Source organism: Neolamprologus brichardi, chromosome 17, assembly GCF_056152115.1.
Source record: "Neolamprologus brichardi isolate AB-2024 chromosome 17, ASM5615211v1, whole genome shotgun sequence".
In the NCBI taxonomy this organism is placed as follows: domain Eukaryota; kingdom Metazoa; phylum Chordata; class Actinopteri; order Cichliformes; family Cichlidae; genus Neolamprologus; species Neolamprologus brichardi.
The window spans coordinates 5,128,799-5,156,770 of record NC_142120.1 but is presented as its reverse complement, the minus strand read 5'-3'; the positions used below and the strand labels follow the sequence as shown (position 1 = coordinate 5,156,770).

At 43.6% G+C, this 27,972-nt stretch overlaps 4 protein-coding genes across 12 annotated transcripts in view; 1 reads left to right on the top strand and 3 right to left on the bottom strand.

Annotated features, from left to right (window-relative positions):
- celsr1a (cadherin EGF LAG seven-pass G-type receptor 1a) overlaps nt 1–15,153 on the bottom strand; it is a 106,306-nt gene extending 91,153 nt beyond the window's left edge. For 8 of the 9 annotated variants that reach the window (XM_087830316.1, XM_087830312.1, XM_087830309.1 and 5 more), the window contains exon 1: nt 11,327–15,153. In XM_087830316.1, coding sequence (XP_087686442.1) covers nt 11,327–14,867 — 3,541 coding nt within the window. In that variant the 5' untranslated portion in view covers nt 14,868–15,153. The remainder of the gene's footprint in view (nt 1–11,326) is intronic. The other variant, XM_087830315.1, reaches the window with a different exon arrangement.
- Nucleotides 15,154–16,890: 1,737 nt separating this feature from the next.
- trmu (tRNA 5-methylaminomethyl-2-thiouridylate methyltransferase) lies at nt 16,891–22,004 on the bottom strand. The gene is made up of 11 exons (XM_006780554.3): nt 21,833–22,004; nt 21,490–21,655; nt 20,375–20,481; nt 20,152–20,274; nt 19,865–20,037; nt 19,731–19,784; nt 19,541–19,607; nt 19,135–19,235; nt 18,354–18,498; nt 18,177–18,259; nt 16,891–18,083 (listed from the first exon to the last, which is right to left on the bottom strand). Exons 1-11 carry the CDS (start codon nt 21,912–21,914, stop codon nt 17,934–17,936), a joined length of 1,251 nt encoding a protein of 416 aa, XP_006780617.2. The 5' UTR covers nt 21,915–22,004; the 3' UTR covers nt 16,891–17,933.
- A 49-nt stretch (nt 22,005–22,053) lies between these two features.
- Nucleotides 22,054–24,026, top strand: srr (serine racemase). The gene is made up of 7 exons (XM_006780553.3): nt 22,054–22,133; nt 22,474–22,651; nt 22,726–22,907; nt 23,043–23,173; nt 23,291–23,439; nt 23,517–23,606; nt 23,719–24,026. Exons 2-7 carry the CDS (start codon nt 22,474–22,476, stop codon nt 23,958–23,960), a joined length of 972 nt encoding a protein of 323 aa, XP_006780616.2. The 5' UTR covers nt 22,054–22,133; the 3' UTR covers nt 23,961–24,026.
- A 2,489-nt stretch (nt 24,027–26,515) lies between these two features.
- tprkb (Tp53rk binding protein) lies at nt 26,516–27,911 on the bottom strand. Its single transcript, XM_087830719.1, has 4 exons — nt 27,651–27,911; nt 27,352–27,474; nt 27,075–27,251; nt 26,516–26,808 (listed from the first exon to the last, which is right to left on the bottom strand). The coding sequence occupies exons 1-4, from the start codon at nt 27,789–27,791 to the stop codon at nt 26,722–26,724; spliced, it is 528 nt and encodes a 175-aa protein (XP_087686845.1). The 5' UTR covers nt 27,792–27,911; the 3' UTR covers nt 26,516–26,721.
- Nucleotides 27,912–27,972: the final 61 nt, after the last annotated feature.

Sequence of the window (27,972 nt, the reverse complement as noted above, 5' to 3'; positions counted from 1 at the left end):
TTGCATTAAATAAAAGCTGATTTTTACTTGTATGTGCTGTCAGTTATAGTTCTCAGAAATAAAACCTGTTAGCAGGTTACATGATCAGCGCTTCTCTAATGAAAATATTTGCTTATGAACACAGACAGTGATATTTTAGACAAACTGCTTTCAAATTAGTAAACAGTTAAACTTGGCGGTGGATTTTCGCTGCCGGCCATATCAGCACAGATTAAAGTTGATAAGAGACCACAGAAACATCAATAAAAACAACAGATTATAAAAAACACATGCAGGGATTTCATGAAAATGTAACATTTTGAGAAAATCAAATGCTGACAGCAAGTGAGACAAAAAGAGCCAACAATTTGAGAAGCAAGCGTGCGTCAACAAGTTTGCACACAGAAATTAATAACTGTCAAGATTACACCTGTCACCGGCGTCTTTCCTGGCTGAAGGGGAAATGACTAAAACTGACACCTCTGTGAACACAATCTGGCATGAAGTCCTTCTGTGGAGTCCAACAACAACACTCACACAGGATCAGTGTTAAAGCCCCAATCAAGGAGGTTTTCTATGAGAGGGTAATTACAGAGAGATATCAGCTTTCAGGAAAGCTGCTGAGAGAAACGTTATCAGCCAACTCTAATGCAAAGGGGATTTCTATTGAAACCTGGCATTTAATCCATCAAACCATATATGGAACAACCTTCTTGATAGTAACTTTCTTTTATTTAGAGTAAGGAGACCTATGTTGGTCACTTTTTATGAAATCTTTTTGGATAGCATTTCAGCAGAAGGGCACGTTTTTGTTTAGTTTTTAATTAAGCAACGGCCCTTTAATGCCAAACAGATATTGGTCTGTTTGTGCCTATGAACTCAATCCATTTAAGCCGTTTGACATTTCATCCTAATACCCGCATTGTCAATGCCAATGCCAAGTCTTTGTGACGATCACAACCAAAGGTACTGCACATAGGGCACTACACAGGTATCAAAAAATGTTCCTTAGCAACGACTAAGATTACATTTCTTGAGAAAAACAAAAGGAATGGTGAACGGCAGAACAGAGTGGATGGAGTACATTTATGAAATGTTCTTCTTACCTTCTTCCAAGCTTTTTAACCCTCTCGAGGCAGGCGTTGCCGATTTGCAACAGTTAAAAACGAACAACCTGATTACCCCACATACATATTTTATGAGTTTTTTTTACTCAGAAGTACCACTGCAGGACTTGGTTGTGCATTAGCAAAACAAAAAGTTTAATTTGAGCCCGAGAGGGTTAAAAGTAGTTGTGGTTTTTCATGTGAAGCATGACTGCAAGTTATGGGTTGATGGCAAATTCTCTGTACTAACTGTTAGTTAGCCATTAACGTTGACTTTCTTGAGTTGCCTGCAACATCATGATGAGTTTAATAAGCATAAGATGTTTTCCACATAAACTCTGGAAAGCACTGTAAGAATGTAGCCAGGACTTATTCTGAAGTTGTTCTTCACTTTTTGAAGTACTGTGTGGGGTTTAGACTGGTGTAGAGCAGGCAAGAGACCACATACATAAGGATTTGCTTGCTGGGAATTCACAGGACTATTACCTGGCGCTATTCTTATGATGTCACCAATCAGAACAATCAGAAATCACACAAGCTTTGTAATTGGGAGTTTGCAAGTTTAACGGTGTTAAAATTTTGACTGGATTGTGTTGAACTTTTGTGTTCCCCCATAGTCTTGTAACGTCTAGAACATTTCAGGGCTGCTGAGGATGTGTACAAATAGCTTTAGTTACACAAGCCAGCTGACTGCTTTAGCATTACATCTACCGGAGAAATGGAAAAGGTGTATTTGTTAAAATATCAGATGAAATTGCCTACTCCTTAATGCAAAGCGTTAAATATAAGCATTGATTTTACAGCAAATTGCAACTTAGTATTTAGTATTTGGTGGTTGTGTTTGTCAAACCACAGTAAGAAGGTTCAAATCCACCGGCTGGCTGAGGCCTTTCTGTGTGGAGTTATACTCTGGGTACGCTGACTTTCTCACACGGTGCAAAGGCTAACTGATGATTAACCCAATGACCCTGAATTGGAAAAGTGGAAGAAGACGGAAAGACCTTCAAAAGCCACTCAGAGCACACTAACATTATGATAGTAAGAGCAATTTCTGGATAACTAGGTCAGTGTTCACAGTCTTCCTTTCTTACAAGTAGCCTATAGCAGTAAGCAGTTGCACTAACTGCACTTTGTGTTGGATACGTTCATACACCTCTGCCAAGTGAGATTCCAAAAAGTTCAGGGCTACAGTGCATGTGAGAAAATGGTCTAAATGTGATCCACCGGCAAGAGCAGCTGCTGAATTATTTCAGCTGCAGACCAGGTGGCATCTTAAGTATTTAAAGTAGAGGTTGGAAAATGAGTTTATCACTTTATGGCCCATGAAAATGAATGCTTTACTTCTTCCTGCCTTCACTCTAAAGCTAAGAGCGACCTGGACACTACAGGGTAAATATCAGCGATGGACCTAAAAGCCAAACCATTCGAAGTTTACAATAACATCTTTTAAAGTTTGCCTTAAAACATTTAGTAGCAACTAAAATTTGCATTAAAAAGTTTTAAACTGATGCTACATACTGTATGTTTCAGATATATCCTCACGCGGTCTGAAGTTTAGTAAGTGGCATCCCAGAGCACAAGTTGAACAGAGTCACATTGTTTTTGTTACCAGCACATATTAGTACAAAATCTGAACACTCGGTATGCCACCTACATGTGACTGCTATTCTAAATTTGTCAGTGTTGCTCTGACAACAAGTCAACGTCAACTACACTTGGAGCGAGCGTCAGCGAGGAGGAAGGGAAAATAAACAAGAGGGTTGTCGCTAAAAGTTCTGACTTTTCTTACTCTGTGTTTAATTCGCTTGAGGGTCATTCTCAAAAAATGAGACACGACCCTCCTCCATCACAGTCGCACTTGTCATTCACTCAGGTGGATGACAAAGTAGGTGAAATTCTCAGCCCCCACCCCTCCCACCCGCCATCGCCACTTAACATTCCAGCAGCTGGTCATAGCATATCGTGACGCATGTAATGTCACACTCGTGAGCCGTTAGCAAGCAGCAGAGCCCCCCCCCCTCCCCTGCATCACCTCCCTGCTGCGAGACACAAAGAAGAGTATTGTGTATTGAGAGAGTGAAAAAGAACGCGAGACAGAAGAGAGAGGTGCGTCCAGTTACAAGGACCACCCCTCCACCACCTAAAACCTGTCACCGTCTCACTGTCTTGAAGCATGTAAACAAGCAGCAGGCAAACAAGAGATAGCCTCACCCAAGAGTGTGCGTGTGACCGAGAGGGAAGGGGGGAGGGGTCGTCTTTAAACAGCACATCCTTCGACATAATTCAAAAATGCACAAAATCACACTCAAACTTACAGAAAAGCCAAAACTCTAAGGTAGAACCACATTTTTACTTCCTAACCCATCTCTAACCCAAACCCTGGGCATGGGTGTTTGCAAACAAACACCCCCACTCCTTTGAAATCCCCACAGCAAACACACTTGCATGATGGGAAGGCACCTCACTTTCTAGCTGACTTTCCGGGCAGCTACAAGAGATTTCCTGCTGGAAACAAAAGCATGAGGATTAAGTGTGCGGGAGGAAACGTGTCTGAAGTAAAAAAGGTGGACGGATAAGGCAGACTTAGATAAGCAGATAATACTTTGGCCGGGAGGCACAGTCGATGTGAAATATCGTTTTTGATCTGGGAGAAAGTAAAATGAAATCTCCAACGAAGACAGTTTTCTGTCATATTTCACACAAATTAGAAGCGATTTCTTTCCTTTAGTGAGAAAAAAAGTGGATCCTTGTCTAACTTATCAGTGTGCGGCCATATTTCTTTTCGCAGCCAAAGACGGCATCAAGCAGACAGCTTTAGATCCTTAAACGTCCCTCGACTCTCTAGCCTGTAATTGAGCATTCAGACATCAGTGGAGTTCCACAGTGACCTGTCTTGATCCCCTGGTATTTACACTTCAAACTCTAGACTACAGCCTGGAGGTGCACATGCCCACATAGCAAAACACACACACACACACACACAACTACAACACATTAGCCCACAGTAAATGTACAAGATTAAGCATGAATGTGATTCCTTTCTCGCTCATTGAGCACACAAACAGAGACGAGGACATACGAACACTGTTATTACACTTGATCTGTGTTCTTCTCTACCCCGCCTCAGGCCAAAGACTCAATTGCATTTTCAGTTCTGACAAATAAGGTGCTTTAGACACGGCTGGCCACACGTAGGACAAAAGCATATGGAGCAAGTTAAAAACAATATAACTGTGATATCTTTAACCTGCTATTTTGAGCATTTTTTCCATCTTTATTTTTCTGTTAAAGACAAAAATGTGGGAGAGAGGTCCCGAGCCCGAGCCGCCCGCTCAACCAGGTGAGCTAAACTAGCACCCAGAAATTCCCCCTTCTGACTTCAATTGGAACGCATTAATTCACTTCCTGTTGCTCACGTTGCTGCCAGGAAACATACATACAACGTATCGTATCGTCAGTGACGTATTTCATCATTAAAAGGGGAAAGCGAGGCTCAGTGTGCACGTCTGCATGCCTTACAATTTACCTACCTACAAGACCAATAACTATTTATAGGTCCTCAAAGACTGAAAAATACATTCATGAGGACATCTACTCATCCCTACTGCCAACAGCTGCCCATGTGCACTTTCACAAGGGTTTATAATCCCAACATAAGGGTCTACACTAGGATCCCCTTTAGGACTGTCAATCCATGCATGAATTCAGTGTGGACTGAGGCACTGAACCTACTAATCAACATCAACGCATTAAGGCCACGTGCCCAAACCTATACCATTAGACGCACGCAAAATGGAAAGGACAAGCAGCTTGACAAGTGAGCTAGACAGAGACAGACAGGCATGATAGAGAAGGGAGGACAGTAATCTAATAAGTTCCTGTAACGACTCGGGACAGATTTAGCCTCAACAGGCACATGGAAGGAGAGCAAAACTATGCAGGCGCATGTTCGAGCAGTGGGAACCTTTTTGAGGAAAGTACAAGAAGTGACAGAGATAAAAACATGGTGATAGAGAGGGAAGAGTCTTGGGGAAATCGGTTATCAGTTGCTGTGCATGCCAAACGCCAAACACACTGACACAACAGGAAAACTTTAAAGCCAGTGCGATTGGCCAGTTAGAAAGTTTGAATATCACATGTCAGGAATAGTTGTGGAACACGTTTCAAGTTAAGTCAATGTCAATAATGGAAATAGAAATGCATTAAGAGACCAGACTTTTATCCAGCTGTTGTTGGTGAAATGCACAAAAACAGCTGCATCACAATCTCTCGTCCTCCTTCTTCTCCCTATAGTCCGCCCCCCTGTCTGTCCCATCCATCAGCCTGAGGTCATGTGTCATGTGTAGAGGAGTTATTTCTCAGCACTGACTGTGTATGTATATGTATGCCCCATGTCCTGCTTTGATCTCACATGTGAAAGGTCATGTCTGCCTGTGCATCACCACAACTGCTTCCAGTAGAGGAACTCGAGGAAGAACACCAAGAACCAGGGACGGGGGCCAAAGAGAGGAAGGTTGGATTACACTATGTTTTGGCTAAAGAGATAGAAAAGAATGAAAAGCCACAAAGGGCTGCGTATTACACCCAACACTCTGCAGTGTATGATACAAATGCAACTACACTGATGTTTCCTTATAAATTATAAAGCTGTGGTTCTCACAGGAATGTTTTTAAGTGGTCTGCCTGCTGAAATGAACCAATCAGCATACATTATTTTACTTGGCCTGAATTTAGAGCACGCTCAAAGCTGAAGTTCCTGTCTTAAGGCAGAAATCGAATTATGCATATAATAAAAGGGGAAAGCACAGAAAGTGGTGGGGGTCGTACAGGGACGAGAACAGAAATGTTAAAAAGCTCTGCTATGCAACTCTTCCAACAGGATTAGGAGCCAAACCCAATGCAGGGAGGCTTGGCAAAAGCCCCATGGGGAAAAGATGGGGAAGCAAAAGGAGGCGGGAGGTGGAGGGAGGAGTGGGGTGAATGCATGCGTGTAGCATCATGCCGTCTAAGCTTGAGTAGAAAAAGACGATTTTGCATAAATCATTCCTAATTGTTTAAGTAATGGCGTGCTTTGCTGCATCAGTGAGTGATATGGCACAACTCCTCCTATAGCCTGTTATTGCATGCTTTAACAATTATAAACCTCGCCCGAGATATAGTTTCCTTAGAAAAAGGAAAAAAAACAGGTAATGCGTTTTGTATATATGATGAATGGGAGCTACAGAGATGAATAAGCTAGCAGCTAACATTATTGATCTGCCCAGTCCTAAAAAGGAACATGCACCAGCTTTATTGCTATTGACATTTGCCTTTCCTATGTGCACTGTGTTCACAGTGGTTAATGAAACAGACTTACTTCAATCACATGTAAGATTTCTACTGAGGTCAAACATTAATTAAGATATGTATAAAGTCCCGTTTCACCAACACTTAAAGGAACATGTGTAAACTCTCACCAGTACAGATCAGCAGACTGCATTCAAGTGATTTCTGTTTTTTAGTGCTCCCAATTGAAGTGCATAAATTTATTTACACCTGGCCACCCCATCACAAGGGCTGGCCAGGTGAGTTGTTGAGGATATCCTGAACTTTTCTGTGATAAAGTGTTGCTGTATTTTCTGCTGTTAGCCTCTGTTAGTGAAAGTTCTTTTGAAGTGGATCTAACATCGCTAAACTCCAACAAGTAGTGAATAAACTTGCATACAGTGTGAGAAAGTAAACAACTCTTTATCAGAGGAAAAGGTAACATTAGCTGGCATGATGTTAGCTAACAACCAGCTGTTGCTGTTTAACCAGCTCGTTGTCAGCTGTCCGGAGGATCACATGTCTAATCTGCTGACAATAAGTAATTGTGACAGTATCAAGAATAAATAAGTATATTTATTCAAGTTTTTTGTGTCTTACAGCTCTGTCTTAAGCTCATGAGTTAAGGCCTGAGGTGAGGAGGAGGAGGTGAAAATGAAAGAGCAGCGGTGGATAAGCCAGATGACAAGGAGGTGGAGAAAGGCATAATGAGAAGAAGAAAACATACAAGTGTTAAATGTCATATATAGTTTGAAAGAGCCATTTGTGATCTTTAAATCAAAGGTAACTTTGTCATCTCGAGACATACATAAAATGTGATTAGGTTAAATGGCGATGTCTATCTCGCCACTGCGTTCAAGATGGCAGGGCAACGTGGCGGAAGATGTAATTATACACTAATCTATGTATATTTGTCAAGAAAATGCTTTTTGTCTATTAAAGAACCTAAAAAAATTGACTTACTGTACAGTTAAGAACATCAATTATTATTCAGACTGCAAACTTCATGACAAAAGACAATCTTGGCCTTTAGTTTTTCAATTCTGGCCACCAACCAGCATGGTTTGCTTGGTTTTACAGCCGTGAATGGAACAAAAGAAAGCTGTCTGACCAGTTTCATTTACAGTAAAACTCAAATTGTTTCTGCTATACCCACTCACAAACCTGTCACTGTCAGGACTTTGGTGCACCAAAGGTTTACATATAATCTTACATATAGCAGAAAAAAGAGTGGGTACATTACACTCAAATCAAGTACAGCTATGTCTCTGTGCTCATCATAAAATGACAGATACTCATCTTTTAGAAAACAGAGAAACCCCAAAGGTTTAAAGTGAAATTTGACAAGCTAAGATAAGAGCTCTTACAACCGGAACACACAGCCGTCAGCTGTGGAGCAGAGCTACCACACACACACACACACACACACACACACAAATACTCAGGGAGATTGAGGACAGATGGAACAGTGTTGTGGCTAGCAAAGTGTGTTAAGTGAGTGTATCTCGGTAGAGTTATCAGAGCATTCTTGTGTTTCAGCAGAGAGCTCGGGAAACATTCTCAGGCCTCCTGTTTGCCAGAAGAAAAGCACCTGTGCATGACTTACACAGGTTTTAGGGGGAACTTTGATTAGTAGCATAAGAAGAGTGACAGCTTTCAACCTTTCCCTCTCTAAATGAGACAGTGCTCACTTCAATACATCAATAAGTGGTCTTATGTTCTGCTGATGGGGCTTGTTTAAATGAAAATAATACGGTGTCATCACTCTGATTGTCAGATGTATAACTAGTCGCAACCTATTCAAATGATATGTGGAAAAGGTACGCACACCCAGAGAAAGACCCAGTATGAACTGGGCCTGATGAAAGGGATACAAAGAGGTCTGCCAACAATTAGACTGGATCCATACGTATACACTGTATAGCAATATGATCTGGTTCTGGTCCTGAACTGGAATTTGGACCTAATTTAGATTTGCAACAAAGAAGAGGTAAAAAGTAGGGGTGCAACGATACACAAAATTCAGGGTTTGGTTCGATACTTTGGTGTCACAGTTCAATATTTTTTCGATACAAAAAAAAATGTTCATGCCTTTTTAATTTGTCATTTATTAAAATTATAAATATATATTTTAACTCAAAAGTACAGTTTTTAAATTTAATGTTGCTGAAACAACAAAGTAATAAAAAAATAAATCTGATGGAGAAATCACTCATCTTTGGAAAAGAGAGTTTATTACAGAGAAATGTCTCTTTCCAAAATAAAAGCTATACTATACGCTTCTTCTGGGCTGTATTCTCAGCAGCATATTAAACATATCAGGTCCCCATAAGGAGAATCATGTGCTAACGGCTGTCTAAATGACTCGGGTAAAGCTTGTAGCATGCCTGCTTGTTGTTTTTGTCTGCTTCCACTTGTCTTTGCACTAGGATGATGTCAGAGTAAATGTGCAGTCATATTCGTTGTGTTCCCACTAGTGCTGTCAGCGTTAATCTCGTTGAAAGACGTTAACGCCACAACACGGCAAATCTCCGTTAACGAGCTACCACGGATCGCCCGTGCGTGGGGCTGGACGGCGTCAACACGTTAACAAGCTAACTGCGCTAACGCACTAGTTCCCACCAATGTAATTGAGCATTGCGTGGCACATCCGACATACTGTTTTACTTTTGTCCATGACGCGCTTACCTTCAGGGTCATACGTCACATGAAGACCAAAATAGTTCCAAACGCCAGATCTGAATGAGGGTGGGGGAGGTTCAATTTGCCATGTTGCAAGGAGAGCTTAACTTCTGTCTCGCTAGCTTGCCCTGCGCTCAGTGAATCTGCGTTCGACTACTCCGCCTAGGCTGCACTGTCGAGCACAGATCCACTGAGCGCTCAACACAGACAGCACCGTCAGAAGAAAAGTTGATAAAATAAATTAAAAATTTTGTATTGTTGATACATATGCGTACCGAACCGAAAGCACTGTATCGAACGGTTCAATATCCATATGAGTATTGTTGCACCCCTAGTAAAAAGAGGTAAAACTACACAAAGAGGGGAAAAAAGCCAGAGGGAACCTAATTTAAGACGGACTGAAACACAGCTGGTGTACTGACTCACAGTACTTGTTAACTTGCTGATAGCCTAAAATTCCCCAAAGGCTTTCCTCTCCAGAAAGCCCAAAGGTCAAAAGGCCAAGCCATCAGCAGTAATGGTTGCTTAACACTTGACATCACGAAAAAAAGGAAAAAAAACAGGGGGTTGGAGCTCTTCAGTGTAAGTGTGCACATCTGTTTAATTGTGCATGAACGTGTGCTTACATATATTTATGTGTTTGGGCGCACAAGGCCACAACTAATTAAGAAGACTGCCCCCCCCTCACCCCCACCCCCGCTTAAGGGACCATCAAGAGGTCACTGTAGTCAAGGATACAGCAAGACCCGTCAGCTGTCAATGACAAGCATGAAAGCAGAGACAGCGAATGAGGGCTATACAGCCTGTAACCTGCTGAGCCGCTGGGGTCTCAGATGCTCCGCAGGTCGACTACAACAGCAATAAAGCACTTAGAAAAGGACAGTCAGCCTTTTGTCTGAGACAAAGACAAAGGCACAAGTCCTCCAGCAATGAAGGCACTTCTTGTGAAAGCCTTGCACTGCCCTGTGAACCATGACATGGAGGTCAAGCTCGATTCCAGCTGCATTATCACACCAATGTTTCTGTCAGAATACAGAGAGGAGATTGCAAGACCAATATGGCTAACTGACAAAAAGACACATTTTCTCACATGTAATTTCATCTTAAATACTTTTACCAGTCACAATGATCTATAGTGCAAAAAGCTAGACGGATGGACTGGGAATTCAGATTCCCCTGTTGTACCCTGGATCATAGCAGCTCATCTGCATTCTACCAACATGTGCATATGTTAGGAGACATGACAGAGTAACAAAAAAAAGCTGGGAGAGCTCAACAGATCAAGCTGTGTTATGCTGTTTGCCCATTTTGGGGGGTTTAAAGTGCTCTGGTTGATCAAGCAGAGAAAGCATGAGTGAGAAAAGAATAAGAAACGCAAAGAGAGAGAGACACAGCGGAGAGGTTTTGCAGCTACTGACAGGTAACAGGAGAGCTAGAGAAATACATTTATTCTTCTTGATTAATAGCTAAATATGAGCCTCTGTATCTGCTCATCTCTGTAGTAGGTATCCTCTGAGTTTGGGTGTGAATGTCCAAATGTTTGCATTTGTCTAATCTTTAACTTTAAAGAACAAAGTGTGCTTCTGTCTTGGAGAAAAAGAAGCTCAGTGCAAATTCTTTTTACATGACTTAGCAGGGTTTGGATCTAAGCCTTCAGATCCAACCCCCCACCACAGAAACGTATCCAAACTTCTCTTTCATTCAAAAATTGATGCGTGAAAAACATGCGCAGAGCACGAAAAACTACAAAAAAACTTCATCCACCCCCCACTCCCTCCTGCAGTGAACCTGCACATTCATCCCATGCACTTTAAAGAGTGCTAGCATGGACAAACTCCAGTGAGAAAAGGAAATCAGCAGCCTTCATGTATCTGCACTACATGCATGTGTGCGCGCCGGCTTTTTCACCAAAACCCACATAACTGCAACAACAAAGCCGCTGAGCTATGAGGGTGCCCTGTGAACGGCACCTTTTTATTACCTCTACCCACCACTTGCAGACAATACATTTATCAGCAATTACGTAAAGCAGCACAACCGGATGCTGCACAGAGCCTGCAGCAAACGCATCACCGATCATACAGTCAACACTGCAGCTGTCTCTATTCATGAGAAAATTCTACACTGACTCCAAAGTGTGGTGATGAATCACATATTGGGGGAAATTTCCATCTTTCACACATTTTATGAAACTGACAGGAAAAGCGGGATTTTCTCAGAAAAACATCGGACTTAAGAAACGGTTGACTGCTTACCTGAAACAGAAATAGTCATGGGTGCTTCCAGAGCCCTGTCATTGTCCAAATCCCTGCTCAACCTCAGATCCCCAGTTTCTTCATTCAGCAGCAGCAGACTGAGCTCATTTCCAGACTCAAACTTGTAGCGCAGTTTATCCGACACATCCGGGTCATGAGCCGGAACCTTTCCTATTATTCCAGATGGAAAACTGTTGGACTTGTTGGTGACATAGTTATTAAAGAGAATCTCAAAGTTGTGCAGCACCGGTTCGTTGTCATTCATGTCTACTAGGCGGATGTGCACAGTAGCACGGCTCACTAGCGGTGCTGATGTGGCCTGAACGACTATGACATACTCAGTTTTGGTCTCATAATCCAAGTCTGTGAGTGCAGTGAGGTCTCCATTGAAAATATCCAGCTGGAACACTTCTGGAATATTTCCTTCTACAATCTGATACATGATCTGAGCATTAGTGCCGTCGTCGGGGTCTGTGGCAGTGATCTGGGCCACGACTGATCCCACTGGGCTGTTCTCTTGCACGTCAATAAAAAGCTCATCCTTCTCAAACACTGGAGCATTGTCATTTATGTCTTGGACTACAATATGAATAGAAACAGCAGCTTTCAGAGGCGGAACACCCTTATCCACGGCAAAAGCCTTCAGGTTATAAACATGAACGTTTTCCCGGTCCAGCTTGCGAGCGGTTCTGACGATGCCAGAGTGAGGCTCTACGTGAAAATCCCCGTCACCGTCATCCCCACCTTGAAATGTATAGGTCACCCTGCCGTTTGATCCACTATCTCTGTCTGAAGCAGAGATCTGGAGCACGCTAGTGTAGACAGGTGCATCCTCAAGAACACTCCCCTGGTAGATGTCTCTGAGAAAATGAGGAGCATTATCATTGGCATCACTGATGATGATCTCTACGTAAGTGATGTCAGATTTCTGGGGGATGCCATTGTCTTTGGCAGTGATGGCTAAAGTGTAGGAGGCCTGATCCTCATAGTCAAGCTCCATTTTGGTTACGATGGCACCTGTATCCGGGTCAATTTCGAACTGAGGAACATTGTCTTCCATTACGTATGTGATACGAGCATTTTCCCCCGTGTCTTCATCTGTCGCACTGATCACTATCACGGTGCTGCCCACTGGTTTGTCTTCACTGATAGACACGTGGTAGCTGGCGCTTTGGAAGACAGGCCGGTGTGTGTTGGCATCGGTGACATTGATGAACACCTGGGCGGTGTCGTAAAGTGTTCCATCACTGGCGGCGACTGTCAGGACATACTGGCGTTCCAGCTTGTAGTCCAGGGGAAGGGCTAAGGTGATGAGGCCACCGCCACTCTGGCTAGTGATGGCAAAGCGGTTCCTGGTGTTGCCACTGGAGATCTGATACGTCACCATGCTGTTCACATCCCTGTCCACGGCGGTCACTGTCAGCACGCTGCTGCCGACCACAGCATCTTCGTTGATCTTCAGTGAGTAGGTCTTCTCTGAGAATGCGGGCGTGTTGTCGTTCACATCCAGCACTGTGACGCTGACACTGGCAGAGGAGGACCTCACAGGTGTCCCGTGATCTCTCGCCTCCACGCCAAAGGTGTAAAATTCAATTTCCTCCCTGTCGAGCGGCTCACTAACCGTAATCCAGCCTGTGCTGTTGTTGATGGTGAACGGAAAACCTGGCGTGGTGTCGGTAATGCGGTATTCCAGGAGAGAATTTTTCCCTGAATCGGCATCAATGGCTTGAATGTGGATGACAGAGTAGCCAACGGCCACATTCTCCAGCACTGTAGCCTGGAAGGGTGTGCTGACAAACATGGGTGTGTTGTCATTGACGTCCACCACTTGCACCACCACCATCCCTGTGCTGTTTATCAGCGGAGGCCTGCCTCCATCCTGAGCCTTAATCCTTAAATTATACTCCCGAATCTTTTCATAGTCAAGCGGATTGATGACATCAATGACACCAGTGGGGGAGTGAATGTAGAACTGCCCTTTAACGTTGCCACTTATGATGCTGTAGTGAACTTTGGCATTGTTTCCCTCATCTCTGTCCGTCGCCTCCACCTGGATCACTTTGGTGTTGACTGGCACGTTCTCTGGGACCTGCACCACGTACCTCTTTTCAGTGAACTGTGGGTAGTTGTCATTTTCGTCTTCCACAGTGATGTAAACTGTGGCGGTGGCACTGCGGGGACTTGGATCCTTGCCCTGATCGTTGGCTTCGACGATCAGTTGGTACTGGGCCCGGGTCTCCCTGTCAGGCCGCTCTCTGATCCTCACCAGGCCGCTCCGGGGGTCAATTTCAAACGCAGAGTTGACTTCGTCTGCGTTCACAATTTTATAAATCATGTCGGCGTTGGAGGGAGCATCACCGTCAGTGGCCCGGACTGTCTTAACTTCAAAGCCCACTTCTACGTTTTCTCGGATGCTGACTCGATATTCATTTTGCTCAAACACAGGGGTGTGGTCGTTGGTGTCACTTACAGTGACAGTGAGGTAAGAAGTGGCAGATCTTTTGGGGGTGCCATTGTCCGTCACGGTAACTTTGAACAGATGGGCTTCTTTGACTTCTCTGTCCAGAGCCTGGATAGTTGTTATGCTTCCAGTCTGTGAGTCTATGTAGAAAAAGTCATCAGACCTTTTATCAAACAAGGCTTCCATGCTGTACTCCAGCCTCCCCGCTTCTCCATCATCCGGGTCATTTGCTTTTAGGGTGATAACTCTCGTCCCAGCGGGCTCATTCTCACTCACAGACACTTGATAGTTGGTTAGTTGAAACTGGGGAGATGAATTAACCTGCCGCTTTCCCCTTCTGATCAGCACAACAGACTGTCTGTGGATGGTTTCTGACGGGCTTTGGTGTTGTTTGCGCGCTTTAACGAGCGTCAAATGAAGCTGCACAGAGAGCCCGCTGCCCGGAGAGCCGTGCAGCGCGCAGTGAAGCTTCTCCTCCGACTGTCCACTGTGTTTAAGACACAAGTCACTAGCCAGGAATAAATCTCCGTGCCTGAACACCCCGACAACGCTTCTTCCTACACACTCAGTATCCAAAAAGGCAGTGTTTTGCGTGAAGGAGGGTAAAAGTTTTGTTACATTCAAAATTAGAATACCTGCAGGTAAGCAGGAAGTTGCCTCCAGTTTTGAAAGGTGTTTTATTTGAATGTCTGGCTCACCCGACGCTTTCTTTCTCTTGTATTTAATAAAACAATCCTGGCCGTGAACGAACACATTAAAATGCGTCAGGATAACGTCTCCGGACGCGGAGGAGACAGTTCTGAAATAAACAGGCGCAGGATTCCTGGGTGTGCGCGCACACTGAACTTTGTGGGCCAGGCGGATAACACCGTCGAGCCTCCCAACTTGGAAACAACTCTGAATGAAGCTGGGAGATAAAGTCCTGTCAAGTTTATAAGTCCACCCAGGGCCGAGCGACAGGTTGGCCAAAAGGCTCCCGGGCTGTGAAGTCTCCGAAAGGTGCATCTCCAAACATCCCGCGAGCGGCGGCAAGGTGAACAGAACCCAAACCCAAACCCAGCAACACATCGGCGGCTCCATGCTTGTAAACCTGCCGAATCCCGTTCAACTTCACCGAAACTCCTCCGCAAAAAAAGTAAAGAAAAGCATTAAGTCTCCCTCTCCCAGCACCGCGTCTTACTTTTCTCCCGCATGGTGAAGTTTTTCTCAACGTGGAAAAAGACGCTGGGTATCCATAGTATCAGTGTGTCCAGGCGCGTCACGGCTGCGTAAACACACACTGAGTTTAAAATGAGTACAAAATGGCTCCGCGGCTCTCCTCCTCCTCCTCTCTCCTCCTCAGAGACTTATTACCATAAACCTGCTGTGTTCCCCCTCTGGGACGCTTTCGGGTGGGGTGGTGGTGAGGAGGCTTTCTTTTTTCTTTTTCTTTTTTTATCATGGAGATTTAGGAAGTGCCGCTGTCCGGGTGACCAATACGCACAGGCGCATTGTTAATACAATAGGACGAGAGGTGGGTAAAATTCCTGCTGCGCGTTTAAGTGTCGCTCCCTCGTCAACTTCTGTGTGCTGAAGCGTTCTGAGCTGTGATGGTACAATTAAAACTCAGTGAAGGAAGACTGAAAATGTCATGATCACAGCTTTAACCAGCTCCTACTCATCTATGGAGGGGAGAAAGTTGAACAGTTATTTATATGTCAGATCAATGTAGTAAATATTAGACACAGGGAACTGTGGACTGCACCACAAAACTACAGGAATGTCGCAGAGGATCTCGCTTCCTTCATCCGTGCAGTTTACTTGTGTGCGTCATGGTCAGAGATGAGTGTTTTTTCTTCATTTGTAATACATCAACAACAAAATAATAATAATAATATAGGTAAAATCAGAGCGTTTCAGGCATCTAAGTTTGTATGATTTTAGAACTTTACCTTCATTCAAACACATTTCCTCACATTTCATTTTGTTTTGCCTCAACAAAACGATTTTTTTAAATTTAAAGTTTAAGCTGACAAAAAATGACTTTTCTATTCTGGAAAAAACTCCCACAACAACGATTATATGCTGCACTTTAACGTGTATCACGAGGCAATGCCGTTACTCTCGGGATTCGTTATGTTTGTGCTAAACAACGTCAACTCCAGAATAACAGTTGACGTTAGTCTTGTACAACAGCGCCCCTACGAGGACCAGGAGCTTTACAACAGTTGGCCCACAGCTGCCGTATCCACTGATGAACTTCCTTACGCACACCTTACTGGTGCCGGGTTGGACCCGTTTTCACCTGCACAACTTCCTTAACTTTCCGTTGCACAGATTCAGCAAAGTCCTGGAAATAGATATTTCCTGAGATATTTGAGTCTGTATCAACTTGACAGCATTACAACTTCGATCCCTGGCTGCTCCAGTCTGCATGCCAATCAGTTGCTTTCCAATGAAGTGTGAATGTTAGACAGCATTTCGCAAAGAGTGCTGGTGTGTAAAATTCTCCAGTAGAGTAGAAGTGCTCTAAAAACCAGCACATGTACTCTGTGGCAGCGGTCCCCAACCCCCGGGCCTCGGACCGGTCCGTGAGTCGTTTGGTACCGGGCCGCGAGAGTTGAGGCTCAGGTGTGAAATGTATATTTTTCAGGGTTTTTATCGGTTTTCAGCGTTATTTTGTTATCGTTTTTATCGTTTACTCAGTTTTCCTTGGTCTTTTCACGTGTGTTATGAATAAATCTTTTTTCGGTACCGGTACTAGTTTTATTTTGTTGTATTTATCCGCGACACCTTAAAGGCCGGTCCGTGAAAATATTGTCGGGCATAAACCGGTCCGTGGCGCAAAAAAGGTTGGGAACCGCTGCTCTGTGGCACCAACAACCGTGTCGTTTTTAGAGTCACTTAAATCACCTTTTTGTTCTAATGCTCAGTTTGAACTTCGGCAGGTCATCTCGACCATGTCTGATTAGACATTTGTGTTACAAGCAAAAGAAAAAAAAAGAGGCGTGCCTAACAAAATGGCCATTATGTACATAAACTCAATTTTGCCCAAGAAAAATCACGACTCTGGACAGAACATGATATGGCACATTTAAACACAGGCGTGTGCAGGGAAAGCAAATGTCACTCTTCGCATTTATTTATTTGTTTAAGTCCATTTTTCAAATGTACACAGTTCGTTCTCCTGCGCGCGAAGAAAGCACTGCTGTTTTTTAAAAAAAACATTAACCTGGCATTTTAAATACAATATTAGAAATCATCTTTCTTGTAATTTACAACTACTGAAATAAATGGCACAACCGATGGATAAAAACATCCAATACTCTCACATTTCCTTTCTCACCTATTAAGCATTTTTTTAGGTCATAATTTAACCACCATCAAATCCACAACAGAATAAACTTGGATCATAGAAGTTGTGAAACATACAAAAATAATTTTTTAGTAGCCTTCAAAGTTTTTAGCTGGTCTGAAAAAAACAAACCAACCTGAGCAGCATTAAAACTTTTAAGATAAACTCTTATTACACCAATAAAGTAGAACAAGCCAAGAGTCAACCAGATCTGCCCACAAGGTCCTCTGAGGAAACGTGAGCATTCTGACAGTCCAGCAGAACTTCACAAATCTTCACCCAGGTCTCCCAGTAAAGAGAAAGCAGAGCTCAAGGCCTCAGACCACAAAAAAAGAAGCACCGTCTACAGTTCAGAAAATACTCTGCTTAACAATGTGAGCTCATTTTTTGTTTCTGCTTTTATGAAAACACACAGTGCACTGTAGAAATGCACAAACCTACTCGTTTACACAATTATCAATTAAATAATCGCATTTCACGAGTGCATCTTTGTCCTCGTAGTGAAGCCAACAACAAGCAGTACCTGGAAGTTATCGCTGTGGTGTTGGTACAGCTCTTGGACGGAAAGATTATACTAGGTTAAAAACAGTAGAGATCTACTTATGTTAAAAAAACAAACAAAAACAAAACACTGCTGTTTCCTGGAGCCTTTAAAAATCCAATCAACCCTCTGCTGCCTCCCTGAGCATCTGCCCTGTGTCACTAAAGCCGGTCCAACCATCTCTTGGACTGGCTTATGTTCCTCACAGGGTGCTCGCAGCTCATGTGCTGCACACAGTGCATTTCCCCCACAGCCGGACTGTGAGCTCCTCTCAGCTGTCTGGTTCAGGGGTCGACTGCTCTTTGCGCTGAAAGGCTGCTACCATCCGCTCGCGGCCCTTCTGCAGCGTGAATTCGCTCGGCCCAAGCTGGGTGATCTTCCCACTGCCCAAACACTCGTCCCCTTTGTAGAGCACGGCAAACTGTGGAAGGAAAACAAGAACACTCCGATAACACAAAGAAGCCCCACATGTAGTGTGATGTTACAGAACAGTCCTGAACACGTTAGCCGCTACCTGTCCAGGTGTCAGAGCTCTGACTGGCTGGGAGAGCAAAATCCACACAGAGCCGTCCATGTTCAGAGTTACTGTGCAGGCAACTGGAACGCACAGTTGAAGCTGTGTTTAATGCTTGAGCTGATTTTCAGTCGGCATTAATAATCTTCTCGCAGGCACTGATACCACAGAACTCACCGAGCGGCATCTGGTGGATGAAGCGGAAGTGACAATCCATCATTTGGGTCCTGACTAGTTCGGGGGGCGGGTCTTCTGTTACCCAGTGGAAACGCTCCGTTCGCACGGTGTCGCGGAAAAGAGCTGGGTGATTGGTTGTCGGAGCCTGAGCCACAAGAGGTGTAACAAATCAAGTACCCGATTAAAAATGGTCACGAATTGCAACACGTTGCTCAAGAAACACCAAAGATGAATACGCTGCCTCCTACAGGGAGTTACAGGTATTACCATCCTCTGTTTCATTTTACAAACAAGTCGACACATTCATACGGAGCCCCGCAGGGGACATGGGAGGAAAAAAATTAAGACGGACTTTTGCGAGATCTCGCAAAACTAACTCGGGATCTCGCAAAATTTTTAGCCGCATTCTTCCCATTAGCTCGAAGCTAACGGTAGGTCGAGACCTCCCGTTAACTCGTCGAGACCTACTACAGCCGGGAGGAACACCGCTTTCCCGGCACATCGTGCCTCGACCTCCCGGTCGGCTTCGAGCCAGCGTCCGAAGAATGCGGCTAAAACGTTTGCGAGATCTCGCAAAAGTTTTGCGAGATCCCGAGTTTGTTTTGCGAGATCTCGCAAAAGTCCGTCTTAATTTTTTTTTCTCCCATGTCCCCTGCGGGGCTCCGTACATTCATGAACATTAAAACCGGGGAAAAAAGTCGCTCCTAATTGTAAGGGAACATCAGGAGAATGTTAAGATGGATGCGTTGACATTTGATAACTTAAACACAGATGTTCTCACCACAAACACATCTCCAGTAACGATGTCTTTGTCCACCACAAACCAGGCGTCTCTCTGCCCGCCTATCCTTGCCCTTTGGCCCAGTGTCAGTGTGAACCAACCTGTATGGATAGAAACAAATAAGAATATGAGAAAAGAAGGGACAAACAGGTGTCTGATAGTTTTATACATGCGCATATGGACCAAAACAACCTCTGTAACCTTTAACATGTGACTGCATAGGAAATAATTTGACTTTGAAGTCAGCCTCATGTGGCCATTTGAGGAACTGCATGTTTCAGCACTTCACACGTTGCTTTGTTTTTAGCTCCCGAGAATGCTGCCTGACTATAATACAGTTTAGTCAGGTGTACAGTAGTGGCACACTTTTATTTATTTTTTTTTAAAGAGATGTTTACAAACACACCTTTGTGGGTTCCCATTACAATTCCATCCTCAATGGAGACAAAGTTCCCAGGTTTGGGTTCCAGATACTGAAAATAGAAACAAAGCAGCTGAAGATCAAAATGATCTGAGGTCATCTTAAAAAGAGATGTGAGGTTTTGTCCCAAATCCTATGAAAATGAGATACTTTGCCATGTGAAATAAATACTTACCTCCAAGATGAAGTTTTCAAAGTTTCTCTCTCCAATAAAGCAGATACCCATGCTCTGAAACGACACGCCAGTCAATTTAAATCCTTTAAATCCTCTCCTCTCTCCTTATTAAAGTCTGTAATATATTTGAGCACCTCTTTCTTCTTCAGCACGTGGTGAAACCCGGCCTCAGCAGCCATCTTTTTCACAAATTCTTTGGTGAGTCCAGCGAGCGGGAACATGGTTTGTCGTAAGGCTTGTTGTGGGATCTGACTGAGAAAGAAAGTCTGGTCCTTGAGGAGATCGGCCCCTTTGTACAGCTTCACAGCTGGTGACGGGAATGCAAGAAAAAAAGACAAACTTCACTCGCAGAAACAAAAACAGTGGAAATTAGTGTAAAAATCAGAGATATAAGGAGGTATAAAGGGAAAGTCACACTTACGATTTCGGATCTCAAATCGATCTCTGAACAGCGTGGTGGGCGGAGCTGTGTGAGCCTGTTCGAAAACTTCATCATCTTCCTGTGATGTCCTGGCATAGTGGCCTGTTGCCATGGCATCAGAACCTACAGGAAACAATGTGTCTCTTGGAGTGTGTCTGAGACTTAAGTGATCATATTTTATATTTCAACCAATAAGCATGAGAATGAAAATAAAACAGCGTACCCAGGGTGTCGATGGCATATTTGTGGAAGTGGTTAAATTTGATGTGCTTGTTGCATAGTATGTCTGGGTTTGGTGTTCTTCCCCTCTCATATTCCTTCAACAGATTACTGCAAACCAGACAGAGAGAAACTGCATTCAGTGCTCAACACTGGATAAAAAAACAAGTACAAAATTTGAGAGATTCCACATTCTGATCCTAGTTTTTGTTCTAAATCTCATTGAAGTCAATATCAATTTTAAATGTAAATCAGAACATTTTTCCTTATCAGGAATCCTGGAAGCTCACCTCATATTGCACTTTTTAAGCTCTTCCAGCATGCACACAGTTGTTGCACATCTGCAAGCCACTTTGCAACCAGCCTCCAACTGAGCCCCTACTTTTTAATGCTGCATATGAACATTGTAGATAGCATTTTGGTTTGATAGTTAGTGCTGTTGCCTCACAGCAGGAAGGTAATGGGTTCAAATCCACTGACCAGCTGGGGAGGAAGCCAGGGAATCGGGAGTGAACCCACATAGGATTTATGTGGCGTCTGCACGTTCTCCTCGTGCCTGCATGGGTTCTCTTTGGGTACTCTGACTTCCTCCCACATTTCACAGGCACACTTTAGGTCAACTGGTGATTTTTAATTGGTCGTAGGTGTGAATGGTTGTCTGTCTGCCTGGATGACCTGCCCAGGGTGTAACCTTCCTCTTGCCTTATGACAATTGCGACAGGTGGAACAAAACAGGGAATAGATGTAGCCCTCTCTTCTGTGCTGACTGCCACCTACAGATTTCCATGCATGTACACAGAAAGGCAGGAAGCCCACACAACAGAAGCATCCAAATATGACTTACTGCACACAGAAATACCTTTGTGTATCGTGGTCCAAATGACCTGCAACTGTCTTTTTAGCAGCTCTTTAAACTAGTATGTTTAGAAACGATATGCTGAAAATCACTCAAAAATGGCATTTCTCAAATTTCATTGGAGATGGCGGCATCTGTAATGGACAAAGTATGTTGAACACAGCGCCGAAAGGACGATATACAGAGGAGGTGGAAAGGGGGTGGAGGCAGATGATAAGCTGCTGTGAGCCCTAAAGGCAGCAGACAGAAGAAGACAGAAATACCTGAAAACTTCATGCCAGTACTCTTTGACATAGGAGACTTGATGAAAGGGGACATCCAGGCTCTGGCACACTCTGTATGCGTCCTCACAGTCCTTCTCTGTAGTGCAGACCCCCTTCTCATCCAGAGAATCCCAGTTCTTCATAAAAACTCCAGTCACGTTGTAGCCTTCAAACAACACACAATCACAATAAGACTCACTTACAGCTTTACTTTGGTTTTTCTGACTTTATTTGATTGATTTCTTTGATTCGTATACAGCGGCTTCACCCGTCTGGCTAACCTTTTCCCATCACAAAGCCAGTACAGGTGTGCTTCAGTGTTTCCACTGCCAGCTTTTCTCACCTCGTCTCTTCAGCAGTAACGCTGCGACGGAGCTGTCAACGCCGCCAGACATGGCGCACACCACGTGCTTTATCAAAGCCATGTTTTCATATTACTGCAGTCTGGCTTTGAACACTTTCTCGCTCACGAAGCTAGAATATTTCACCCAGCTCCTCCACAGAAGCCGCCATGTTTGCTGTCCGCTCAGCAATAACGTCCGACTTGAAACGCATTTTATGCCGGAACCATCAAGCTGCAGAGGAGGGAGACGAAAAAGTTGTAACACTAAACTTCAAGGAGCTGAGTGAAAACAAATAATAAGGTCTGTGTAAAAAATACCGAACGGAATAAATATACATTTTTGGTTTCGTTTAAAGACGAAACATAGTTGTTTTATATATAATTTAACTTTCACGTTTTTTCCTAATAAATCAGAGGCTCGCGAACTGCTTACAAATTAAATCAACTCAATTCTTTACATTTTCCGATTATTAAAACTGTGAACTCATGGTTGAGAGCTGCATGGTTGAGAGCTACATATTTTAAATTAATCCTACAGTAACTGCAAACATATATTAATTAATTAATTAATGTCTTTTATACGTTTATGTAAAACTAAACTACTGGGTGTGATGATGTTTCTCTTTTTCTGACCCACCCAGATGTGTGAGGTGTCTGCAGACGCTGTCACTCTGGACATGCTAAAAGAAGCGAGAGACACGGTGAGGAGCAGCCCTCTGGGTGTCATCAACACCCCCATGATCGCCTGGAGGCAGACCACCCTGCCTCTCAGCATTGACTGCAACATCCACATCAAACTGGAAAACATGCAGACAACTGGTTGGTGAAACCCACTTTGTTTGGCTTCCCTGACACTTTTCTGCAGGTATTGACTTCCTGTTTTTGAATGACAGGGTCTTTTAAGATCAGAGGAGTAGCCAATCAGTTTGCCAGGAGACCGGCGGGTGGCCGTTTTGTCACCATGTCTGCTGGAAACTACGGCAAGTCGTTTGCATATGCCTCAAAACACTTTGGGTCAAAGGGCAAAGTGGTGATGCCCGAAACCGCCCCAGAGAACAGGTCCATCTTTATACAGGTCAGAGGTTGTTTGTGGCACAGTTAAGCAAAAGACAAAAGCCTTGAAAGTTAAATACAGACAAATAAATTACTTCCTAATAAGTGTGAATTTATTACTTTGTCATTTTCATGGAGTGGTTATTCTTGTCCTCAGAGTTTAGGGGTGGAGGTGGAGCGAGCTCCTACATCCTGTCTGATAAACGTGGTGAACCGTTGTGTTCAGGAGGACAACATGACCTTCCTGCACTCCTTCGATGACCTGGATCTAATTGCAGGGCATGCCAGGTACAATCAGGGCTGGATGCTAGTGCATAAGAGTGCTTCTATCTTCGTGTTTTATTGGTAACAATTACATTTTTAATATCTCTGTCTTTTATTAATTACGTGTGCACATGCATTTAGTCTAGGTATGGAGCTGCTGGAAGTGATGCCGGAGCCTGATGTGGTGGTGGTGTGCTGCGGTGGAGGTGGGCTGCTGGCTGGAGTAGCTGCTGCCATCAAACTGTCAGGTTGCAGTAAAACCAAGATCTACGGCGTGGAGCCAGAAGGAGGTAAAAAGTCACAGACAAACTGATGTTTAGCTTGTTTTTGTGTGCAGAAACTTTAAGTGTGTTTCTGCTTAATGCAGCTTGCACAATGTACAAAAGCTTAATTGAGAAGAAGCCAGTAGAAATGGACAGCAAGAGCATCGCGTCAGGTCTTGCACCACCTTTCGCAGGTAATTTCTCTCCAGCATATCTGGCTTGTATATGAACTGTTCTTTTAAAATTCCTTGACTTTCTGTTTGCGATACATGAGAAAATAAAAGAGTTTTCTTGCGCCATCACCAGGCAGGCTGCCCTATCAGCTGTGCCACCGTTACGTGGAGGGGATCGTCCTCGTTAGCGATGAGGAGATCGAGGCTGCCGTGTCCACGCTCTACAGATCCGGGCTGGTAGTGGAGCCATCAGGCTCTGCTGCTTTTGCTGCCATCGTTAACAACAAGATCCCAGAGCTGGAGGGCAAGGATGTTGTGTGCATCCTCTCCGGAGGGAATATTGGAAAAGCCGAGCTTGTGAACTTTCAGGACTGACAAACTACAAATCCGTGCCAGTAACTCTCTCAGATAACAGTCTAGAATAAACATTGTTAATACCCATGTTTTTACTGCTGTCGTAATTCTGCGTCTTTCTGGTTTGTTTTTTATATTCTTAAAAGTCTGACAGTGTGAGAAAGTGTGCCGATCAGAATGTGTAAGTGCTTGACTCTGATTGCTGATTGGGAATGACAGCAACTCAGCCATGAAGTGGTATACCACATAACATCACAGAGCGAGGACAGCATATGGTGATGCGCATGGTGTGCAAAGACCACCACCTTCCTGCAGACCTCCAAACTTCCTGGAATAGGTTTCCATGGCTGAGCAGCTGCATCCTAGCCATGGGCGATCGTGGCTCAACATTGTGGGAACTGTTTGCGGATGCCCCCTTTCTGTTCCACCAGGACTGCACACCAGTGCACAAAGAAAGGTCCATAAACACATGAGAGAGTTTGGTGTGGAAGAACCTCAACCTGCTAAAACACCTTTGGGATGAATTAGAGCAGAGACTGCGAGCCAGGTCCTCTCGTCCAACATCACTGTCTGACCTCACAGCTGTGCTTCTGGAAGAATGGTCAAAAATTCCCATAAATCCCTCCTAAACCTTTCCACAAGGTTTGGAGCCTCTTTTCCACTCAAGTTCACATGTGTTTGAAAGCAAATAAGCAAATACTTATGGCAATATAGTTCACCTCCACCTGTCCATACTGCAAACATCATAGTCCACAGAGAATCCTGCAAACAAGAAGGGGCTAAGTACCCCCCCGCCTTGAACCTATCTGTCACTCCTACTGCATACCTCACACGACCTGCAGCGCGCTCACTGCCACTCCTTACTTCCTCATGCAGTACCACAGTTCCTCTTTTGACTACCTATCATATGCTTATTTTCCTAGATCCAGAACTCCTGACCTCCTCTATATTTCTGCAGCAACACTCTAAAAACTCTCTCTCAGCACAAAGCCATAACTGCTCTCTGATTGCAGGGACATATTCAAGGATGGCAACTCCAGGAATCGTGCCAGGAGCATCATCTTCAACCTTGACAAAAAACGAATGAAGCTCTGGAAATAAATGCTGTGACACTGCAGAAGCTCATCAAAATGTTGCCCCCGGAGGATGTGTACCATGCTCAGAAGTAAGGGTGGTCCAACAAAATATTCAGAGTGTGACTATTTCTGGATGGACAGTGTAGCTTATTGTGTTACATTTCAAATACTGTGATTCTCATGAACACTTTGTTAATGAATAGTAAATACTTTGTAAACTATAAACATTAACATGATTTGCTGCAGTAGAATGATTATAATGCAATGCTTTGTAATCTATAAGCATCTGAATGGTTAGAATAGTTCCTGGTCCTCCTTCACTACGTCCATGAATCTTCTCTGAGGTCTTCCTCTTTTCCTCGTGTCCCGCAGCTCCACATTCAACATTCTTTATTAAATATTTCTATTATTATCATCAACAGACGTAAAAAGTGCAATTTTGTCAAACCTAACTCCAAACTTTTTAAAACAAACAGCAGATTTATTATTCATGCCTCCCCAGGCTGACAGCCATTGGCTGAAATTTGGCTCGACTGAAGTGCCTTCATGATAGTGCTTCGGGGCATTTGAGCCTTTTTTTTTTTTTTTTTTTAAATTATTCAGAGGTCTGGCTGACATCCACCTCAAAGCAATTTGGATTCATAATTCAGCTCTGCTGGCAAGAGAGCAGCTTTACATCGCTGCCCCCATCAGCCAGAAAACTAACCTTCAGTGTACGGAACCAAAAAACACAGTGAATGAAAAAAGTAAAATAAAACAAGAAATAAGATGATGCTAAATAATAAGAAACGCAAAGATTTCTCCCTACGTCCTACGACATGGCCGTGGCAAAGAAGAGATAAAAAAGAATAAACAAAGATGAGTTCACTCAAAGGTTTAAGAAAAATAAGATTTATTTTGACTGAGCCCAGTGTACAGAGATCAAGACTGACAATTTCTGTTGGTTTAAACTTAAGAGTGTGCTGGGCTAGTATTAAAAACAGACATAGATCTATTGACAACAGATCTATTGTTAAACTGCTGTGTGGAAAGAAAAAAAAACACATTTTCTCAGATACTATTAGGTATATCCTGGTCTTACAAGGTGTGATCATAAAGTTATGCAACTCTGCAAAAACAAAAACAGCCCCCCCTCGAAGGTGGTCTCTGGTGCAGCACTGCATGAATCTGTTACATTTGGCATCATTTTAGAGAACACAGCCGTATCTGGCTGTATGTAACCAGTGGTGAGCTACAATTTGGTTAGTGTGACCAAAAAAATCCCAACCTTTGGTGTTTTACGTCATTTCTACTAAATGCCGTCCATTGAATGCCTCAGGATATTAGATCCTCGAATAAGTCTGACCTTGGTGCACAACACATGAATGCTGGGAAAAAAATCGTCTAGATCCTGATGCGTTGCTTTTGGATTGTGTGCTGTTTGGTCGGTGGGCTGTAGGTGGACAAGCCGCTCTCATAACCTTTGATGACCCTCCGAGTCAAAGCTGTTTCAGCCTGACACAGAAGTTAACGTTTGAATTGCTCCAGTGGACAGAATGAGACGTTCAAGGAGTGATCTAAAAATAGCAGCGGTGCTGGAAGTAGTCCAGTCCTGCACAAGGACAGTGTGTTGAAGTGGAGCTCAAAGCGTAGTCTTTCATTTCTTTAAGGGTGAAGTCATAAAAGTCACAGAAGTTTCTAATCGCACCTAGTATAAACCGCCGAACCTACATAACATCCTTGGTGGCCATTCTGCATACGACCGCATCAAGCAGACTCCCACATTTCTCCTCCTGGGGAGTGACTTTGTACAGCTGTAATGGAGGGAAAAAAATGTGTTAAAGCGGTAGTGAGAAAACTGCAATTGATTCTGTGGGTTATAACATGATTTCAGGCCCAGTTTTTTTTTCTTTTGTCAGATCTTCCCTGAATTTTTCATTTAGTCTGGGACTTGGATATAATCCACATCTGAGAATGTTTTGGGAATAAAGCAACATTAGGAGAAACAACTGTGCAGCCTGTCACCCCTGTAACATGACAAGATACAAGTGTGGAACGCAGATTAATTAAAAGCAGCGACCTTTTTGATCTTTGTGTGGTCTGACAGTGAGGAAATCTCTTCCACTGGAACCTGCCGGCCCTCCACCCTGGCTGCAATGTCTGACACGACCTGGGACTCATCTTTGCTGTCAACCATAACGATCAGAACGGAGTCATCACCATCTGAGATCCCAAATCTTTTAAAGGCCTCTGAGATCTATATTAGTGGAAGCATACAGATAGCTTACATATCTAAAACTACGTTAAGAGTAACATATTTTTTTCAAAAATCGGAACATCTGCTTCTTCTCACTTACATTATTTGTAGGGGACAGATTGAAGATGATCTCCGAGTAAAGAGTTCTTGTCTTCATTTTTTCTATTTTCTCTAAGTGAACGGCTTTATTGGCAGCTACCAGCACTTGAAAAGGATCCACCAGCTGGAAATGGAAGCACAGGGTCAACGTAAGCAAACAGCAAGACTCCAGGTAATTCTCAATTTTTCTTTTTCAGTGAAAGACACGAGTACTTCACGGTTTTATTAGAATGTGTTTTATACAATAAAACACAGGCGTATTTTGAAAAAAAGCATTGCTAAAACACGGAAAAGGCTCACCATCGTGGGGTTGATCAAGGCACCGTTTATTTTCCCTTCCATGGCGCTTTTTTTCAGCTCTGCAGCATTTTTGACTTCTTTGAAGAGCATCTGGGTCACTCTGTGGTCGGGGAAAAGCTCCAGCTTTTGTGTTAGATGCATTCTCAAAACACACACACACAAAAGGTTGGATAAAATTCTATAAACGGCACACGGACCACGGTGCTTCACGTGAAGTCTCTACACGGCGGGGGGAACCATAACACGGTGACACCGCGTCAGAGGAAATCTCCTCCTAGGAGGAAAAAAAAGGATGTCACAAGGTAGTAAAACGGCAATCAAT